Below are 18,747 nucleotides of genomic sequence, written 5' to 3'. Positions count from 1 at the left end.
GGTTGAGAGGCCCAGCATAGTTCAGATGTAGATTCTCCCAAATTAGCTTTATAGATTTAGTGCAATTACAATCAAAATACAAGCAGGCATTTTGTAGGAATTGAAAAACAACTGAAAAAGAAGAAAGTCGGAGGCCTGAAACTACATATTTCAAGACTTAGTATGAAGATACAGTATTCATAATGGTGGGGAATTGGCATAAGGATAGATACATAGATCAATGAATCAAAATAGAAAGTCCAGAAAAAAACCCACCCAAAAGAGAAAGAATAATGTTTCCAGCAAATGCTTTTTTTAACAACCATATATCCACTTGGAAACAAAAATGGGCCTTAACCTTTATCTCATGCCAAACACAAAAATCAACTTGAAGTGGGTCATAGATTAACATATAAAAATGAAAGCTGTTTTCATAGGAGAAACATCCTCACAACTTTGGTGCAGGAATGGATATCTTAAAATGATAAATCTGACTTAATCAAAGCAAAAATTTCTGATCCTCAGAAGACACCTTTAAAAATGGAAATGAAAGTAACAAATTATATACTTGACAAAAGATTTGTATCCAAAATATATAATGAATGTTTGCAACTTAATAAGAAGATAAACAACTCAATTTAAAATACACAAAAGATTTAAACAGATATTTCAAAAAAGAAGATATGTAAATGGTCAAAATAAGCTCATGAAAAATTGCTCCATCTCTCTGGTCTTCAAAGAAGTGCAAATTATAACGACAACAAAATACAACTCACTCCTACTAGAATAGCTACAGTGAAAAGACTGGCAATATCAAGTGCTGACAAGGGTGTTAAGCAATGGAAACTCCAATAAATAGATGCTAGAAATGTAAAACGGTACAAACACTTTGCAGAACATTCTAGCGTCTTTGATAAAATTCAACGTGCACTTAACATAACCCAGATATCCCACTCTTAGGTATTTTCCCAAAAGAAATGGAAATGTATAATTCCATAAAGACCTGTACAGAGATGTTCATAGCAGCTTTATTCATAATAGTCCCTAAACTGAAAACAACCCAAACGTCTGTCAATAGAGCAACAAATAAATACATTGTAGTGTATCCAACCAATGCAGTAAAGGAAGTAAATTACCGTTACATGCAACATTATGCACAAATCTCATAAGCCTTATGTTTAGTGAATGAAGACAGAATCAAATGAGTTTATTCTGTATTATTTCATTTACATGAAATTTTAGAAAATACACACTATTTTGTAGGGACAGAATTAGATACACAGTTGCCTGGTGCCCAAGGTTAAGAGACACTTACTGCAAAGGGGCATGAAGAAATTTCCTGTGGTTATGAAAATGTTCTACATCTTGAGTGTCGTGGTGGTTACGTGGGTATATACATTTGTCAAAACTCATCAAACAGCACACTTAGAATGTGTAAATTTGTTGTAAGTAAATTATGCTCTGATACATTTGGTTTATTGTGGGGGGACTTATAAGATGGAAGTATCTCCCCAATAGGAGGTACTCAAAAAAAGTGTTGAAAAAATCCTGTCAAAGACAGCAGAAAAGAGAAAACGAGAATTTAACCTCACTCACAAATCCTAAATGAGACACTAGGAAATAAGTCCCAGTGATCTACCTAAAGAAATGCACATGGCTAGGATAAAGTTTATTCCAGGAATGCAGGAATAGCTCAATAGTAGAGAAAGTCGATTACATAATACCTCATATCAGTATCAAAAGATTAAACCATTTGATAAAAATATAACTACTATTCATTAACATCTATTAACATCTCAGTAAATGAAGAATAAAATACTTCTGCAGCATAATAGAAAATACCCCAGCCTAGTACACAGCTTAATACTTTATGGTAATACTGAAGGGAAGAAAGAGAGTACACATTGCCAAACACCACCACTGTTTACATTTCCTTCAAGTGCTTCAAATACAGGAAAAAATGAGATATAAGTTTGAAAAATTATACTTCCTTTGTTAATTATATAATTTTCTTCTACCAGAAAAAAAGACAGGAAAATCAACTTAAAACAATTAGAACTTTAAAAAAAAAACAGTAAGGTGACTAGTAATAAAATACATATTAAAAAAAAATCAATTGGCCACTATGTCAGTTATGACTAGTTAGAAAACTGTAACCAAAATATTCTAGTTATAATGATAATGAAATTTAAAGTACATGGGCATTTTTAAGTATTTATAACTTAGATGAGGAAAAAGTTTTCTGAGAAACACAAAAAAGAATACTTAGATAAGTAGAGAAACATCCCATTTTCCAAAGAGGAGTACGTTATAAAGATATCTTATAAAGATATTATAAAGATGGAAATTCTCTAATTAACTTTAAATTTATTTTATTTCTAATCAGCATGAAAGTGTTATTTGAGGAGGGAATTTTGCACAGTTGTTATAAAGTTACATTGGAAGAGTAATCAGATGAGAATAGCAAAGGTAATTTTCAAAAAGAATAAAAATGAATTTGTTCCATTAGATATTGAAATATAATATAAAGCTGAAACTATTAAAACATTTTAATATTAGCAGGGGAACAGACAGATCAGCAAAATCGACTAGAAAACGCAGCTACAAATAACAACTTGGTTTATAATAAAGGGAGCATTTTGAATAGAGACTAAAGACTGATGAATAATTAAATAAATAATTCTGGGAAAACTGGTTAGCTAGTTTGGCAATAAATAAATAGTTTCACTTAATATCATACACCCAAAATAATTATAGGCATATACAATTGATTTTTAACTACAAAGGAACTAAAAATCATATGTAAATATCAGGTCTTAGAATGGAAAACAGTAAATCAAAGTTAGAAATAATTTAAAAATTATTGATGACTTTACTCTTTAAACATTTAAACATTTTATACATCGAAAATACCATAAATAAAGTTGATAAAGCAAGTGATAAACTAGTTAAAAGCATTTGCACTTATGGTGATAGAAAGGGTTGATATTCCTCATAGGCATTCACCTTAACAAAAACAAGGATCATATTTATCTTGCTTATCTTTCTATTTCTTTGACACAGTATTTAGCACATGATTGATGCTTAAAAATATTTTTTTTAATCTATCAAAATATGTAAAGAGCTCTCACAATCCAGTGAGAAATAGATGAACACAATGAGCAAAGCAGATGAACTAATAGTTTATGGGAAAAGAAATTAAAATAGTTAATATATACATTTAAAAGCCTCACTAAGAAAGTAAAGCATATTTTTAAAACAATGAAATGTCATTTATTTATTAAATTGCAAAGATTTTTTTAAAATCTTTGCCAAAAATTAATAGAAAGTGATTTTCATACATTGTTGGTGAGAGTGTTATGATACAATATTTCTAAAAGGTATTTGAGTAATATACATCAAAACCTTAAAAATTATGCATCCCGTTTACCCAGAAAAAGCCACATCTTGTTTATGTCCCAAAGCAATTGATACAAAAAACTTAAAAGCAAGAACAGTCTTCAGGTAACAGTCTACAAAATTGTGAAAAGAATAATATCCACTAATAGCAGATTTGTAAAATGAATTCCAGTAACTACATATAATAGAATACCAGATAGCCATTTAAAATTATGAAAGATTAATATGATATAAAAATTAGTGTGATACATACATACAATCACTTTACAAGGTAGTATATTTGATATCAATTTTATAAACAACTAAATGCTTGTACACATATTCAAATATATAATACTCCCAAATATTAAAATACTACTTTGCAAAATACATAAAGAACCCTAAAATGGGAATCACTTGGTCATCAACTTGGGTTCAGTCATTATTTTGTCACTGAATAATCTTACTAACTTCTGCTCCCTTGTATAATTTGCCAGCTAGACTGAATTGTTCCTGTTAATACACACCAGATCCCTCTGGATGCCAGGATTTATTAAATGTGTCTTAAAAGAAAAAGGAAGTGTAGATCAGCAGCTTCTTAGAAAATATAGCTGGCTCTTCCTCTGGTCATTATTTGGAGATAGTCTCATCCATGTGTAGGCAATAAAAATCCTGAGAGAGCAATCAAGATTAGTCTTTAAGTTCTTTCTCTGATAAAAAAAAAAAAAAAAAAAGCATTCATACAGGAAAGATCTCAATGGCCATGTAGAAGCAAAGAGCTTGTAAAGCACACATTTTTAAATAAACACATGGATAAAGACACATATTTCCTGTCCATTGAGGGTTCTCAGGGCAAGAAGACCCTACACCAGGGAGCACATTTAGCACCTTACTATTCTTCAGTAAAAAAGAACCCGTTTCCTTGGAGAATGGTTGATTCCAGACTGTGAAAGAAAAATACAAGATGAGTCTAGAGTACTTGTAGTGCTAAAAAGTATTAAAAGAAAAAGAAAAGAATAAGGATGGGGCATGCCAAAAGGCTACAGGAGTCAACCTGAAGGAGTTCCCAGTAGCCAAAGCAAGAGTAATTTGAGCCACAACAACAACAAAATTGATAGTATTGGATTATAATCATACATAAAAGCATACATAAATGGGGAGAAGGAACAGCTCTTCCTTATAAAAGAATTCCAGTTAATAAGTATGGAAGGAATAAAGGCAATAAAAAATTATCAGTAGGCAATCACTACGGTAACAATTTTTGCAGGCAAAATCCATTGATAGTTACTAAAATCAGCAGAGAAACTTTACAGACACCACTTTAATCAAATGATCAAGCTTAACATCATCAGTAATAAGACATATCAACTATATACCTCCTTGATATGATGCACTGAGAAGGATATAACATCACTTCTATGGCATTCTTGCCGAAAATGAATGACTTCAATCTAACCATAAATAAACCAAGGACTAATTCAAAGTGAGAAATAAATAACTGTAGAATTATTTATTCTACAAAATAATTGACCAGTACTCATAACAAAAGTCAAGGTCAAGGTCTTGAAAGACAAAGAAGAATGAGAAACTGTCACAGATTAGAGGAAACTAAGGAGACACAACAATTAATGTAGAGTTCTCGAAGAGAAAAAAGACATTAGTGGAAAAACTGACAAAATTTGAATAAGCTCTATAGTTTAGTTAATAATATTGTAGCAATCGTAATTTCCTCATTTTGATAATTGTGCTCTGTTTATATATGCTGTTAACGTTAAAGGAAGCTGGGTGAAAGTATACATGACTGCACAGGACTATTTCTGTAATTTTTCTGTAAGTCTAAAATTTTCAATAATAGGTTAAAAACTGACCAAAAAAACCCACAATAAAATAAAATAAACACATGGAATCAGGAGTGGCAGGCAAGGAATCCAAGAGAGAGGCTGTCCCCTGGATCTCTGTAGACACCACATCGAACATGCTGAAACTTCTTTTATCTCCATTCCGAGTTAGGGGCCAAGATGATGAGAATAATGGTTCCTAATGTACCTTGATAAAAATAGAGATTCCTAGGACCTAGTCCTAAGATGCTCTGATTCAATAGGTTTGGGGTGGACTTGAGGATTGATCTTTTTAATAAGGGACCCAGTCTGTGCAGTCAATGACCTCAAGTGCCCTGTGGATAATCTTGGCTATTTGTTCATTTTTCTTAACTTAAAACAGCAACAGAAACTGTGAGAATTTTCAAATCTCAAAGTCAGAATATTAACTTTTCTTTAATTCAGAATATGTCACTTGCCTCAAGCCCATGAGTAGGGATCACACATGTCACCCCTTACTGAGGACAATTCCCCAAAAGAAGTTACCTACCCAGAAGCATCTAAAGGCAAAGAGAATTTTCTATTGTTTTCTCTCTAAGAGGAGGCTCCCAGAAGATAGCCCCTTTGGCTTGCTTTCTAATTCCCTTTCATCTGCTGAAAAGGGACTTCTAATCACTTTCATTGGCAAGGAGGACAAGGAGCCCTAAAGTCATCTGAGAAGAGCTTGACCTCATGGTTTCCACACTGTGTGCTTTTATTTTCCCTCTCCAGGAGATGATGGACATTGTCAAAGCCATCTATGACATGATGGGGAAATACACCTATCCTGTGCTCAAAGAGGACACACCAAGACAGCACGTGGATGTCTTCTTCCAGGTAAGCACACAGCACATAAGCTTTAAGCCTAGCTTCGATCAGTCAACCGATAAGCATCTGAGCAAGCAGTTTGTGTCTAACCTTGTACTAAGAATTTGTGGGAAACAGAAAATAATTATAAGATCCAATGTCCTCAAGCAATATATTATCTCATTAAGCAGACAAGCATACACTACAATAAAGAACAGGGAAGCATATTATTAAGTACAAGTGGTCTGGTATGAATTCTGAGTTTCATAAAAATTATTGGAGGATTAGAGTAAGCACAAAAGATTTTATTAATCATATTCATGGAGGTGTTAAGCATTTGTGTCTGAGGAGTGAGGGGAAATAAGATTGCAAACTAGGGTAGGCCAGGTTGTGAGGTCCCTAAATGGAAGAGTTTAGCCTTGCTCTGGTAAAGGATATATGACTAATACTGATCCTTGAGTAGGGGAGTGGTGTGATCATAGTAGCATTTTAGTAAAAATTAGTAATAATAATCTAGCAGTAGAGTATCAAAGAATGTCAGAGTGCACTCTAGTCCAATGCCACCCTTTGCAGATGGGAAAACAGCAGCCTCTCAGGTCTTGCACAATGTCACACAGCATATGACAGAGCCAGAATCAGAACTTCTCATGCCCATTGTTCTTTCTGACAGATGGACAGGGAAGACATGTTAGGATGTCAGCAATGAGGTTATGAGTATCTGGAGCAAGTCTTTTGATTTAAGGAAGCTCATTGGGGGTCAAAATGCTGTAATCAGGACCTAACTGGAGTTCTATAGCCAGCAAAAAAAATCATCCTCATTCTCAGGGCAATGTTGGTTAATGAAAAGCAAGCTTTGGAATGCAGATCACTAGGTTCTTTAAAGTGCTTTCTGTTGTGTCTTTCAGAAAATGGACAAAAATAAAGATGGCATCGTGACTTTAGATGAATTTCTTGAATCATGTCAGGAGGTAAGGAAAGATCTCAGGGCATGGTAATCCTAAGTCTTAGACAGGAAATCTGAGACTTGGGCTTCTGCAGAAGGAAGGGTATGAGAAACCTGCACCTACCCGCAACCCCTCCATTACTGTGACCCCTTCAATCAGAGCCAACAACAACACCAGCAACAACTCAGAAGTCCAGCAATCTCTGCTCTTCAACTGGGCTTGTGGATGGCCTTGGTTAAGCACAGAACTGAACAGACAGCCTAAGTAGGGGTCTGAAGATATGAAAACCCAGATGGGCTCTCTGTGAAAAGGGTCTTCCCAAGTGCACAACACTGCCATTTTTCGACCTGCCTTTTGCTTGATGCCCCATTCCACAGACTACAAGGGAACAGCTTGGGAAAAAGTCTACAACTGTGATCCTCAAATTTTATAGCATGCATAAAAATTTTCTAGGATGATTCTGAAAGTGCCCATTTCTAGGCCTTCATCTCAGAGACTCTAGTACTGAGGTAGGGTCTAGAAATCCTCATTTTAATACAAATGTCCTGGACTAATGCTTCTAAAACTTTAATGTGCAAAACAATATCCTTGAAGATCTTGTTAAAATGCAGATCCTAATTCTATAGGTCTGGGTGGGACCTGAGATGTGACATTTTTAACACTCCCCCAGGTAATGCTGGTGCTTGAACCACAGCTTTCATTAAGTCTAACGAGTAGACTTGGCCCCAGAGTCTCTGCCAGAGGCTGAACTGAAAATAATTGCTTCCTCTACTATAGAGAATTGCATTTATACTCCCACATTATTTCAGAAAGGTACACAGTTACTCTGGGCTGCATCCAAGAAGAAAGGCAAATGCAGGGGAGAAGTTATTAACACACACTGAGCACCTACTGAGTTTCAAGAATATTATATAAACGTCACAACAACCCCATGATGTAGATGTCCTAGACACAAGGTGACATGCAAATTTCTTAACAACTAGAATGGACTGAACGTTGACCATGGAACTGACTAATACCCTGAAGCAGTTCCCTAGAGGACCCTTACTAAGGTTGGTATTAACCCATTAACCCAAGATTGAGGGATCGTTGGGTAGTTCAGAGGTCCTGGGCAAGTTACCAGGCAGCCAAAGGCGAAGATGCTGGGTTGAAAAGTAGGCTCAGGTCAGTAGCTATTTACCAGGATGGTTAGAGATATTTTCACTTGATCATTATGAACTGGCTTAACAGCAATATTGATCACATCTATTTTTAAGAAAATAAAACTGAGGCATTCCAAGATTAAAAGACATGGCTAAGGCCACAGTAAGTGATAGAAATGAAACATGAACTCTATCATTGAAATGCTAGGTACCATGTGCTATTGAAGTGTGCTTTTCTGCTTATCCGGTAACAGAGGTTTTTAAATCAGTTTACTTGCCCACATCAGCAACTTTTTCTATTACTATTTATTAATTAACTCACTTGTTTTTCACAACCCATCCTACAGGTGATATTATGCTTAGCCTCACTTTACATATGAAGAAACAGAAGCACAGAAAGATTAAATAACTTGCTCAAGGTCATACAACTAATAAGTGACAAATCCAGGACTTGAATCCAAGCAGCCTGACTCCAGGACCCATATGCTTAAATACTAAGCAATAATTCTTCCCCATTCTAGCAACTTTTAAAGATTCAAGTACCCAGTATCAACCTTTATCTCTATTATAGGTCTGTTTCCTACTTCATTAATTTAATAACATAATATAATTTTCTTCCTTCTGATTTGTTATTTTCATTTTTCTAAGGATTTCTTTCCAGATTTTTGAGATAGAAGTTTAGATAATTGGGTTTTCAAACATTCTTTTCTAATATATACATTTAGTTTTTGTCTGAGTACTACTTTAGCTGAATACTGCTTTAGATTCCATGAAATTTGATAAGTCATATTTTCATTATATTCTAACTCAAAATATTTTCCTTTCTGGCCAATGATTTAGAAGTATGTTGCTTAATATTCAACATTTGAGATTTTCTATATTCAATATTATACCACTAGCCAAGCATGGTGACTCACGCCTGTAATCTCAGTACTTTGGGAGGCCAAGACAGGAGGATTGCTTGAGTCCAGGAGTTTGAGACGAGCCTGACCAACATAATGAGACCTAGTCCCTACAAAAAAATCAGCAACAACAAAAAATTATCTGGGCATGGTGGCACATGCCTTTAGCCCCAGCTACTTGAGAGGCTAAGGCAGAAGGATTACCTGAGCCCAGGAGGTCGAGGCAGTGATGAGCCATGATCATGACACTGTTCTCCAGCCTGAGTGACAGAGACCCTGACTCACAAAGAAAGTACTGTATCTCAGATAACATATGATAGAAAAATGTAAAATAGAGAAAATACAATAGAAACATACAAAAAAACTAATAAAGCCAAAATTTCCCTCTTTGAAAAAAATCAACAAATTTGATAAGTGTTTATAAAGATGGATTTTTAAAAGAGAGAAAGTTCATATTTTCAATACAGAAATAAAGTTGGTAACATCACTACAGGTTTTTCAGACATTAAAATGACAATATTCATTATGCAATAAATTTGGCAATTTATATGAAATCTACAAAATTCTTACAAAACACAACTTATCAAAATGAACACAGAAGAAATAGAAAATCTGTGTAGTCTTAGGTATGTTAAAGAAATTGAATCTGTAATTTAAAACTTTCCCCCAGAGGAAATAGCAGGCTCAGAAGCTTCATTGATACAGTCTTCCAAACAATGAAGAAATAAATGGTACCACTCAAGGAATAGAGAAAAAGGGGAAACATCTCAGTCTGGTTTTTAGGTTATTATAATCATAATATGGAAACTTGACAAAGCTACCACAAAAAATTTTCAGGCTAGTATGGTGTTTCTGAACATAAATGCAAAAAATCAAATCCAGAAATATGCTTTCTCTGAAAAAAAAAAAAAACATAATCATCATGAACAAATGTGATTTAGTCCAGGAATGCAAGGTTGGTTTAACATTCAAGAATTGGTCAATATAATTCATCACATTAATAGAATAAAAAAGAAAAAAAATGAAATCATCAAGGTAGACATAGAAAAATCATTTGATAAAATGCAGTTGCCCAGAGCTTCTCAAAAGAAGCAACTCACTGTTTTACTAGATAATTTGTTTCTTCTGAATTTCTCTTTAAACTAGAGGAGATGCTTCTTGCTTTGAATTGATCACTTTCTAGGTTCCCACCCCTTACTTCTTGTTTCTTATACCCTTTTATAGTTCTTTCCACACAGGAAACTCATGCTTGAGATTTACTCACCAAAGTTACAGAGAGTTATAACCATCCTCTTTTTTCCCTCCTCCTTTCCCAGGATGACAACATCATGAGGTCTCTCCAGCTGTTCCAAAATGTCATATAATCTGGTGACACTCAGTCACTCAGCTCTCAGAGACATTGTACCAAACAACCACCTTAACACCCTGATCTACCCTTGTTCTGATTTTACACACCAACTCTTGGGACAGAAATGCCTTTTACACTTTGGAAGAATCCCCTGCTGAAGACTTTCTATGGAACCCAGCATCACATGGCTCAGTCTCTGATTGCCAACTCTTCCTCCTCCCTCTTCTTGAGAGAGACAAGATGAAACCTGAGTTTGTTTTGGAAGCATGCTCATCTCTTCACATTGTTGCCCTATGGAAGGTCCCTCTGCTTAAGCTTAAACAGTAGTGCACAATTTTCTGCTTATGTTGCCCCCAGCCCACTGCCTCAAAGTTGAGCAGACCTTGATGAATCTGGAAGCAAGAGGGCCTGAGCCAAATTCCCACCATCCTCTGATGGCCTCTCAAAACAACGTGCCTGTTTCACTTCCACTGATGGGAAGAATGAGAGTTATAAAGAACAATTGGAAGCTTCCATGACTAGATTGGGAGAGCCAGCACTTAACACATGTGAGATAGGACTGAATTATTAAGCATGGCATAGTCTGATGACCCAAACTGCCCACGTCATTTGTTTCCAGAGACAAAGACCAATAATTATCTCACACTAGCATCTGTGCTGGTAGTGCAAATCCCTTAACAGGCCCAGGAAGGGAGCCATTGCCCAGTGGTTCATATCTCCACTCCATCCCCTGCTTGAGCCCAGCACTGCATGTCCCTCCCAAAAAGTCCAGAATGCCTGCAAATTGCTGTAATTTTATACCATGTTCTAACCAATAAACAGAACTATTTCTTACACTCTCAATTATTTCTTCCATGACTCCATTGGGTAGGAGAGGTAAGTTGTGAAAAGAGAATGTTAGTCCATTTATTTGACACTCAGTTTTTAGTACAGCCATCCCTCAGTATATGTGGGAATTGGTTCCAGGATCCCCTGTGTATGCCAAAATCTGAGGATACTCAAGTCCCATGATTGGCCATATAGAACCTACCTACATGAAAAAATCAGCCCCCCTTATAGGCTGGTTTTGCATCCTGTGAATATTGTCTTTTCTATCATGATCAGGGAAAAAAATCACATATAAATGGATCTGCACAGTAGAAACCCATGTTGTTCAAGGGTCAAATGTATTACATTGTGTCAGGCAGTAACATCATCCTTTCCAGCCCCCAAGCCAGCCCAAGCAAACATCAGATTCAAATGTAAATACTGTAACCAGTAACTTCAAGATAAGACCCTTCACAACACCTCCCTTCCAACAAGATTGCCCCTCCTAAGACCATCTAACATGGACAGTCTGGAACCCCTTGTGATGTGGTTGGGGATTTAGAGATGAAGAGGCAGACAAGACCTCCTGTTGAAGGATTCAGAGTCCAGGGGTTCATCAAGTGGCTGCAGCCTATAACCAGTCAATGATTATTTGTGTTGAACATGGTGAATGCTGTGGGTCTTGGTTTCATCACTTGTCTTCACATTAAGAGATTAAGAGCTAACAATGGCATTCTTGGAAGGAAAGTAATATACTTAACCCCAGCTATGTGCCAGGTGCTGCAGTAGGGGCCTTATATACATTATTTTATTTCATGTTCATGGTAGAGCATTTGAGAAGGTGGAGTCCTGGTTTTACTGATGAGAATGCTGAAGTTCAGAGAGGTAAGGGGAACTGCCTAAGGTAGCACAATTGATAGACAGGCACTCCATACAGAAATTAAACTCTTCTTACTCTATCATAGAACCCTCTACTAGGGGATTCTGCGTCACCCCAAGGAACTGATGGTACATGCCACAAATCTCATTCATCTATAATTAGTGAATGAGACATAGGTTTTCTTTGGATCCATGTAGCAGATGAGAAAACAGATGCAGAGAAGAGAAGAGGAATGTCTCAGGTAACGGGACCACTAACTTGAGCAGGCCAACAAAACAGTGCCTGCATTCATGACATACTTCCCTCTAATAGCCACTGGCTGCTGCCTTTTGTGGTTGAAAACTGTAGACACTACAGTTCCTCTATCTGGGCTTCCTGAGTGCAGTCATGTGGTTTCCTAAGACTGCTGGATATGTGCTTGTATCTCATCCTTTGAGAAGTATCTGTTCATGTCTTTTACCCACTTTTTAATGGGGTTGTTTGTTTTTTCCTCTGAGTTCCTTATAGATCCTGGGTGTTAGGTCTTTGTCAGAGGCATAGCTTGCAAACATTTTTTTTTCACTTGGGGAACTTTGAAAAAAATACCTGGGTTCCACCCCAAACAAATTGACATAGAATCTCTGAAGGTAGGGCCCAGACATCAGAATCCTCTAGAAGCTGTAAGGTGATTGTAAGATGGGGAACTGACCACAACCATTGATAGGAATGAAGAACATGATCTGCAATGTCTCCTGGCCATAAGAACTGATTCAGAGACAGGCTTGAAACCTAAGTTAGTTCATACAGTGTGAATCTCGAAACTTGGGCTGGAAATAATGGGACAAAAATGTTCTCTCTCCTACAGGTCATGAATGAGAGAGTATGTAGCCCTAAGACATGCTGGTAATAATTTAGAAATTCTGAGAGCTCGCCTGCTAATTAGAGGGTTAACAAACTAGACATGACATAAGGCTTAGCAGAAAAAAATATATATATTATATACAGAAATTGAGCCCTTGCTTTCTTTCTTGCCATGCAATCTCTGCACATGTCAGCTCTCCTTCTTCTGCCAAGTGTGGAAGCAGCCTGAGGCCCTCACCAGATACAGATACCCAATCTTGAACTTTCCTACCATCAGAATTGTGTGCCAAGTAAACCTTTTCCTTTATAAATTACTCAGCCTCCCCAGTGCTGGAGGTGGCCCAATGGGAGGTGTTTGGGTCATGGGGGTAGGTCTCTCATTTGTAGATTAATACTGTCCCTTGGAAGTGAGTGAGTTCTCACTCTATTAGTTCCCATGATAGCTGGTTGATCTGCTGAAGCCAGACATATCTCCAACCATTTCAGATTCCTGTGTCAGATGCCTATACAAAGTCTAGGCCAGTGCTTCTGCATCCTGGTTACATATCAGAATCACCTGGAAGCAGAGATAAAATTTTTTGAAGTGCCAAATGCCTGGGCCTTACCCCAGATTAACTGAATCAGAATCCCTGGAAGTGAAGCTCCTTAAAGCATCAGTATGCTTTAAATGCTCTTCGCATGATTCCAGTGGACACCTAGAGCTGAGAACCTCCCTGCAGAACAGAGAAAGGGCTGGTACCCTTCTCCCTGTGTTAACCAGACTACAAGTGAGAAATCAACATCAGTCCTGAGCACCCAATACTGGAAGGAAGATTAGTAGCTGGGGATATTCAGAGAGAAATCAGTGTGGAAGGAAGATACAAAACTGGCCTTCAGATGGATGATCAACAGAAAGGAAGATGGTTGTCCTGGTGGGTATGGAGCAAAGGCCATGTTTCAGCCATGAGAGGGGGTTGGCTCCATCTCCAACTTCTCCCAAAGAGATCCTGCTCCTCCTAAACCACCATCATTGCACCTACCTGCTGATAGGGACTAACCATGTGGCAGATGCTGTGGCCACCTTGCCCATAGCCCCTTAGCACCATCATTACTGGGCAAGTGGACTCAACCACTACCAACTGTACACACCTGAGAGTGTTTGTTTGTGACTCTGACCTTCAGAGAGTCTGGTCACAACAGCATGCTGTGTTTTGGATGTTTGGCCCCTCCAAAGCTCATGTTGAAGGTAGGGCCCAGTGGGAAGAGTTTGGATCATGGGGGGCAGATCCCTCAATAGATTAATGTCCTCCCTTTGGAATGAGTGAGGTCCTGTGATAGCTGGTTGTTAGCAAGATCCCTGCACTCCCCCCTTCTCTCTTGCCCTGCAATCTCTGCATACAATGGCTCTCCTTCACCTTCTGCCACGAGTGGAGGCAGCCTGAGGCCCTCCTCCGATGCAGATGTCCAGTCTTGAATTTTCCAGTCAAATACTCAGTCCCAGGAATTCCTTGATAGCAACACAGAACAGAATAAGACACAGCCCTCTCTACCCATAGCCAGGTAAGGCTAGAAGAATTGAGCCATCAACATCTCCTAGGAATAGCCCTTAGGTAATGATGGTGAAGGCTGGTGAACAAATACCCCTCTCCTCTCAGTTGGAAGTACTCTGGGGTCTTTTCTATACCATCTCCTGGACTTTCCCAACAGGATTGAGTTTCAGTTTCTCACAGCAGTCACCTACAATGAAACAGATTCAGGAAACAGATGAGGAAAAAAACAACAAATGAAATGATTTTAGACAAAGTGACATGAAAAGGATAAGTGTGTGACATGATAGTGACCCAGATGGCCAGGGGTGGTGGGCTACACCATATGGGTGTAGAGAAAGACTTATCTGAAGAGCAGACTGCTGAGCTTGACCAGCTCTCAGGTCAAGGGTTCTCCATGGACAACAACATCTCACCTGATTCTCAAGATCACCCTGTGAGATAGGTATTATAGACATCTGTGTTTCAAGATGAAAAAATGATGCCTAGAGACATAGAGGAACTTGCTCACATAGCTGGAAAGGGGGTTGAAAGTCTGCCAAGCGCCCAAATCCATGCCCAGCTTTATTTCTTAGTGAGCATGAAGACCATTCTCCACCTAGTCCTGAAACTAGCTCTAATGATATGCAAACACCAGAAGGCATTAGGAAGCAGCTGCCATGAAAACTATTCAAGAAAAGCAGTGAAAACAAGCCCATGCATCCAAGCCAAGTTACTTTTTCTTAAAAGGGAAGAATTCCAAGGACATGTGCAAAGATGGCCATGTGGCTTTCTTAGAGGAGCCAAAATAAGTGTGACCTTCTACATAAAAATAAGGTCCAACCTCATAGGCAGAACTCAGCAAGTCCAGCACCCAGTCCAGTGCCTGACTGGGGACCAATAAAACTCAGAATCCAAAGAGTGGGGGGAATCCCAGAGGCAGCCAATCCCATGAGACTCTAGAAAGCTGGTTACACTCCCTTTTCTAGGAAAAGAGCTTACAGACCTAGGCTAAGCCAATCATTACTCCCATGCCCCGGCCACAGTGATGGTTCAGGGAAAGGCTTAAAACCTAAACTAAGCCAGGCTTGGTGGCTCAGCCTGTAAGCCTGCTTTGGGAGGCCGAGGTGAGTGAATTGCCTGAGCCAGCAGGTTTGAGACCCGCCTGGCCAACTTGGCGAGGCCTCATCTCTACAATAAATCCCGAGGGCCAGGGACCCTCACGGCTCATGCTGACGCAGAACAGGCAAGGGCTGAGGAGATATGAGGAAGACAGACTGTTGCAGATTCTACAGACAAGAGCAAGAAAGAAAGTAAAGGGAGAAGGAAAGAAAACAAGAGGTTGAGAGGAGACAGAGAGGAATGAAACAAAGGAGATTATAAAGTCTTTACATTGTGTCAGCTCACTGTGATAGTTTTACATGTTAACATGGCTAGGTCATGATACCCAGTTTTGGTCAAACATTAATCTAGACATTGCTATGGAGGTGTTTTTTAGATGAGATTAATGTGTAAATCAGTAGACCCCGAGTATAGCAAATTACCCTCCGTGATGTGGGTAGGCCTCATCCAATCAGTTGAAGAGAAAGGACAGAAGTCCCCCAAGGAAGAAGGGATTCTGCCTCCAGACTGCTTGGGGACTCTTGGGACTGCAACATCAACTCATTTGTTTTAGACTTTCAGTCCCCACAATTCCTTAAAATGAATCTGTTTCTCTCTCTCTCTCTCTCTTTCTCTCTCTCTCTCTCTCTCTCTCTCTCTCTCTCCCTCCCTCCCTCCCTCTCCCTCTCCTTCTTCCTCTCTCTTTCTCTCTCTCTCTCCACACACACACACACACACACACACACACACACACACACACACCCTGCTAGTTCTGTTTCTCTGGAGAACCCTGACTGACACACCCATTAAAATCAAGGCAGGGCAACCCCTTCGGGTCCCCTCCCTCTATGGGAGCTTTTCTGTCCTTTCAGTAAATCCTGCTTTCTAAAACAAACAAACAAGCAAACAAAAAAACCAAGGCATGTTCTTCAGGGGAGTTAGTGCTTGGTTGCAGAAACAGGACTGAGACAAAAAAACAACTGGACCAAAAATTAGATGATTCTCGATAAGAAGAAGGAGCCATGAGAGGGGCCTCTCTGGTGGCAGAAGGGAAGGACCAGCATCTCTGGAGGACCTCCTGCCACCAGCACACATTTAGTAACACAACCACCCTCTGGTATAGGCATAGAAAGAATCTCCCCATTTTCCAGACAGGGCAAGCTCAATAAGGTGATTTCAAGGTCACACCGCTGGTAATTAATGAGTACAGAACTTAATGCCAAAGGCCATAGCAACACTTATCCAGTGCTTATGATGAGCCAGACACCACTCTGAGTGCCTACATACAGACACAAAACTACTTCAGTTGCTGTCCCACTTTATGGGCAAGGAAACAGACTCAGAAATGATGGAGACAGGTTCAAGGTCTGCGGGTCCAATCCCAAAGCCCATCCACCACACCCCTAACCTGGCTACCTCGATTCCAACAGAGGTGCCTTGTCTCTGACAAACTCCTCCGCACTGCTGTGCACACCAAGGAGAGGGCTTCCCGTCAGAGGTGGGACCTGGAAGAAGACCTCAAGTGGGACCTCAAGTGAGAGAATGGTGTCCACAAGGGCAGCGGCAGGGAGGGACCATATTTGAAGGCTGATGGCCAGACCAGGAGGTGGAAGAAACACTGCAGGATGAAAAAGACAGGCTGAGGTTAGGTTCATAGCCTTGGGTGCCAGGCAGAGGACATGGGCTTTGCCCGAAGGTGGCAGAGAGTCACAACTGGGCTCCCAGGAGGCAGTGGTGTAACGTGGAGCTGCAGGCTGGAAGGGAGCTGGAGGCAGGGTGTGGAGAGACCCCAAGAAGAAAGAACTCTTCCCTCTTGCTGGTGGGGACCTCAACCAACCTCACCCTGCTGGGCGGCCCGAGGCCGGGCTCCCCAGAACCGGGGGGACGGGAAAGTGGACAAATGAGTGGGACAAGGAACTAATGACGGGACGGGAGTAATGTCAGAGATCTTGGAGGACAATTTGGAGGCCATAGTGACCAACTGGAGATGAGGGACGGAAACGGAGCGGCAGGTGCGAGTGGACAGCGCCCCCGACGTCCCCCAGGGTGCGAGGGGCTGCTGTTCGCCATGACGCCGCGAGGTGGAGCCTGCGCCCCACCGAACGCGCCGGGATCCGCCGCGTGGGCCTCTCGGCAGGGCCAGGGAGCCAAAGCCACCGCTCCGGGAGGACACGCTCGCCACGGACCGAGCGACAGCGCCGGCTTTTCAGGGCGTGCGACCCGTGCTCGCAGAGCCCACGCGACCGAGGGCCCGACGCTTGGTTTAACGCTCTGCTACCACCGCCTCGAAGTCACAATAATTTGCGATCCCTTGTTAATTAATTTAAACCACCTCTTCCCTTTGCACTGAGCCCTGCAAAATGGTGGCGCAAGTCCTGCCCTGGGCTTTCGGCTTCGAGCACTTCCACGCAGTGGCTCATTTTCCTTCCCACACTGCAATGAGGTGAGGACATGATCGCATTTTATAGACTAAGAAACTGAGGCCGAGAGGTGAAGAGATCTGTACAAAGCCACACGCGCTGGTCATTGATGGAGCAGACCGTAGCATCCTCTGGGACCCCAAGTGCTGAGTCTGTTCCCACTCAACCAGGAGGCTGCCCCTGGCCAGCAGGGCCTTGGCCCCCACCCCCAGAAGGCAAAGACCCCTGCCTGGCCCAGCAGGGAGCCTCCTTCTGGCCCTCCTAGGCTCGGAGTAGCTTAGGGTGGGCCAGGTGTTGTCACTCAGAGGCTGGGGCAGGGCCAGGGCCAGGTCTCATTCCTAGAGTCTCCAATTCTAATGACTGAAAATTCCTGGGCTGCCCTCCCAGCCCAGGTTGTCAGTTCAGCTTCTCCCTCCTGGGCAGACAGTCAGCTGCAGACAGGAGCCATCCAGCCCTTGAAAGGAGCTCTCCTTGAGGAAGCTCTGTGCAGAGTTGCAGGGAAGAAAGGGGTCTGGCTTCCCAGTAGAGGAGACATTCCTCAGCTGGAATCCTGCCCCTCTTCCCGGCTGCATGCCCGTTGGCAGCAGCCCTTCTGAGCCTTGCTTTCCTCACAAGTAAACTAAGACAGAATTCTCAGGGCTGCTGTGAGGAGGATTATAGGCTGTAAGTGCCTGGCAAGTTGCAGGTACTCGGTAAATATTCCTGTTTGCTCTGGTTTTTGTCACAAAGGCAGTTAGGTTGGCTGCTCTGGAATCTCCCCTCGGGGATGAGACTCAGAAGCCATTTTGGGGTCACAGGGTGGAGGCAGAGGTCTCCCTGGGTGGGGGAGGGCTGGAGG

General features: G+C 40.6%; 1 protein-coding gene across 4 annotated transcripts in view; it reads left to right on the top strand.

Annotated features, from left to right (window-relative positions):
* Positions 1–11,199, top strand: part of KCNIP1 (potassium voltage-gated channel interacting protein 1) — a 399,998-nt gene extending 388,799 nt beyond the window's left edge. For 3 of the 4 annotated variants that reach the window (XM_008061094.1, XM_008061101.1, XM_008061087.1), the window contains 3 exons: positions 5,946–6,050; positions 6,926–6,988; positions 10,325–11,199. In XM_008061094.1, coding sequence (XP_008059285.1) covers positions 5,946–6,050; positions 6,926–6,988; positions 10,325–10,372 — 216 coding nt within the window. In that variant the 3' untranslated portion in view covers positions 10,373–11,199. Of the gene's footprint in view, positions 1–5,945; positions 6,051–6,925; positions 6,989–7,947; positions 8,008–10,324 lie in introns of those variants that run through there. The other variant, XM_021713945.1, reaches the window with a different exon arrangement.
* The last annotated feature ends 7,548 nt before the right edge of the window (positions 11,200–18,747 follow it).

Source organism: Carlito syrichta, unplaced genomic scaffold (assembly GCF_000164805.1).
Source record: "Carlito syrichta isolate Samal-C Ts95f unplaced genomic scaffold, Tarsius_syrichta-2.0.1 Scaffold93688, whole genome shotgun sequence".
Lineage (NCBI taxonomy): Eukaryota > Metazoa > Chordata > Mammalia > Primates > Tarsiidae > Carlito > Carlito syrichta.
This window is presented reverse-complemented; position numbering and strand designations above follow the sequence as displayed.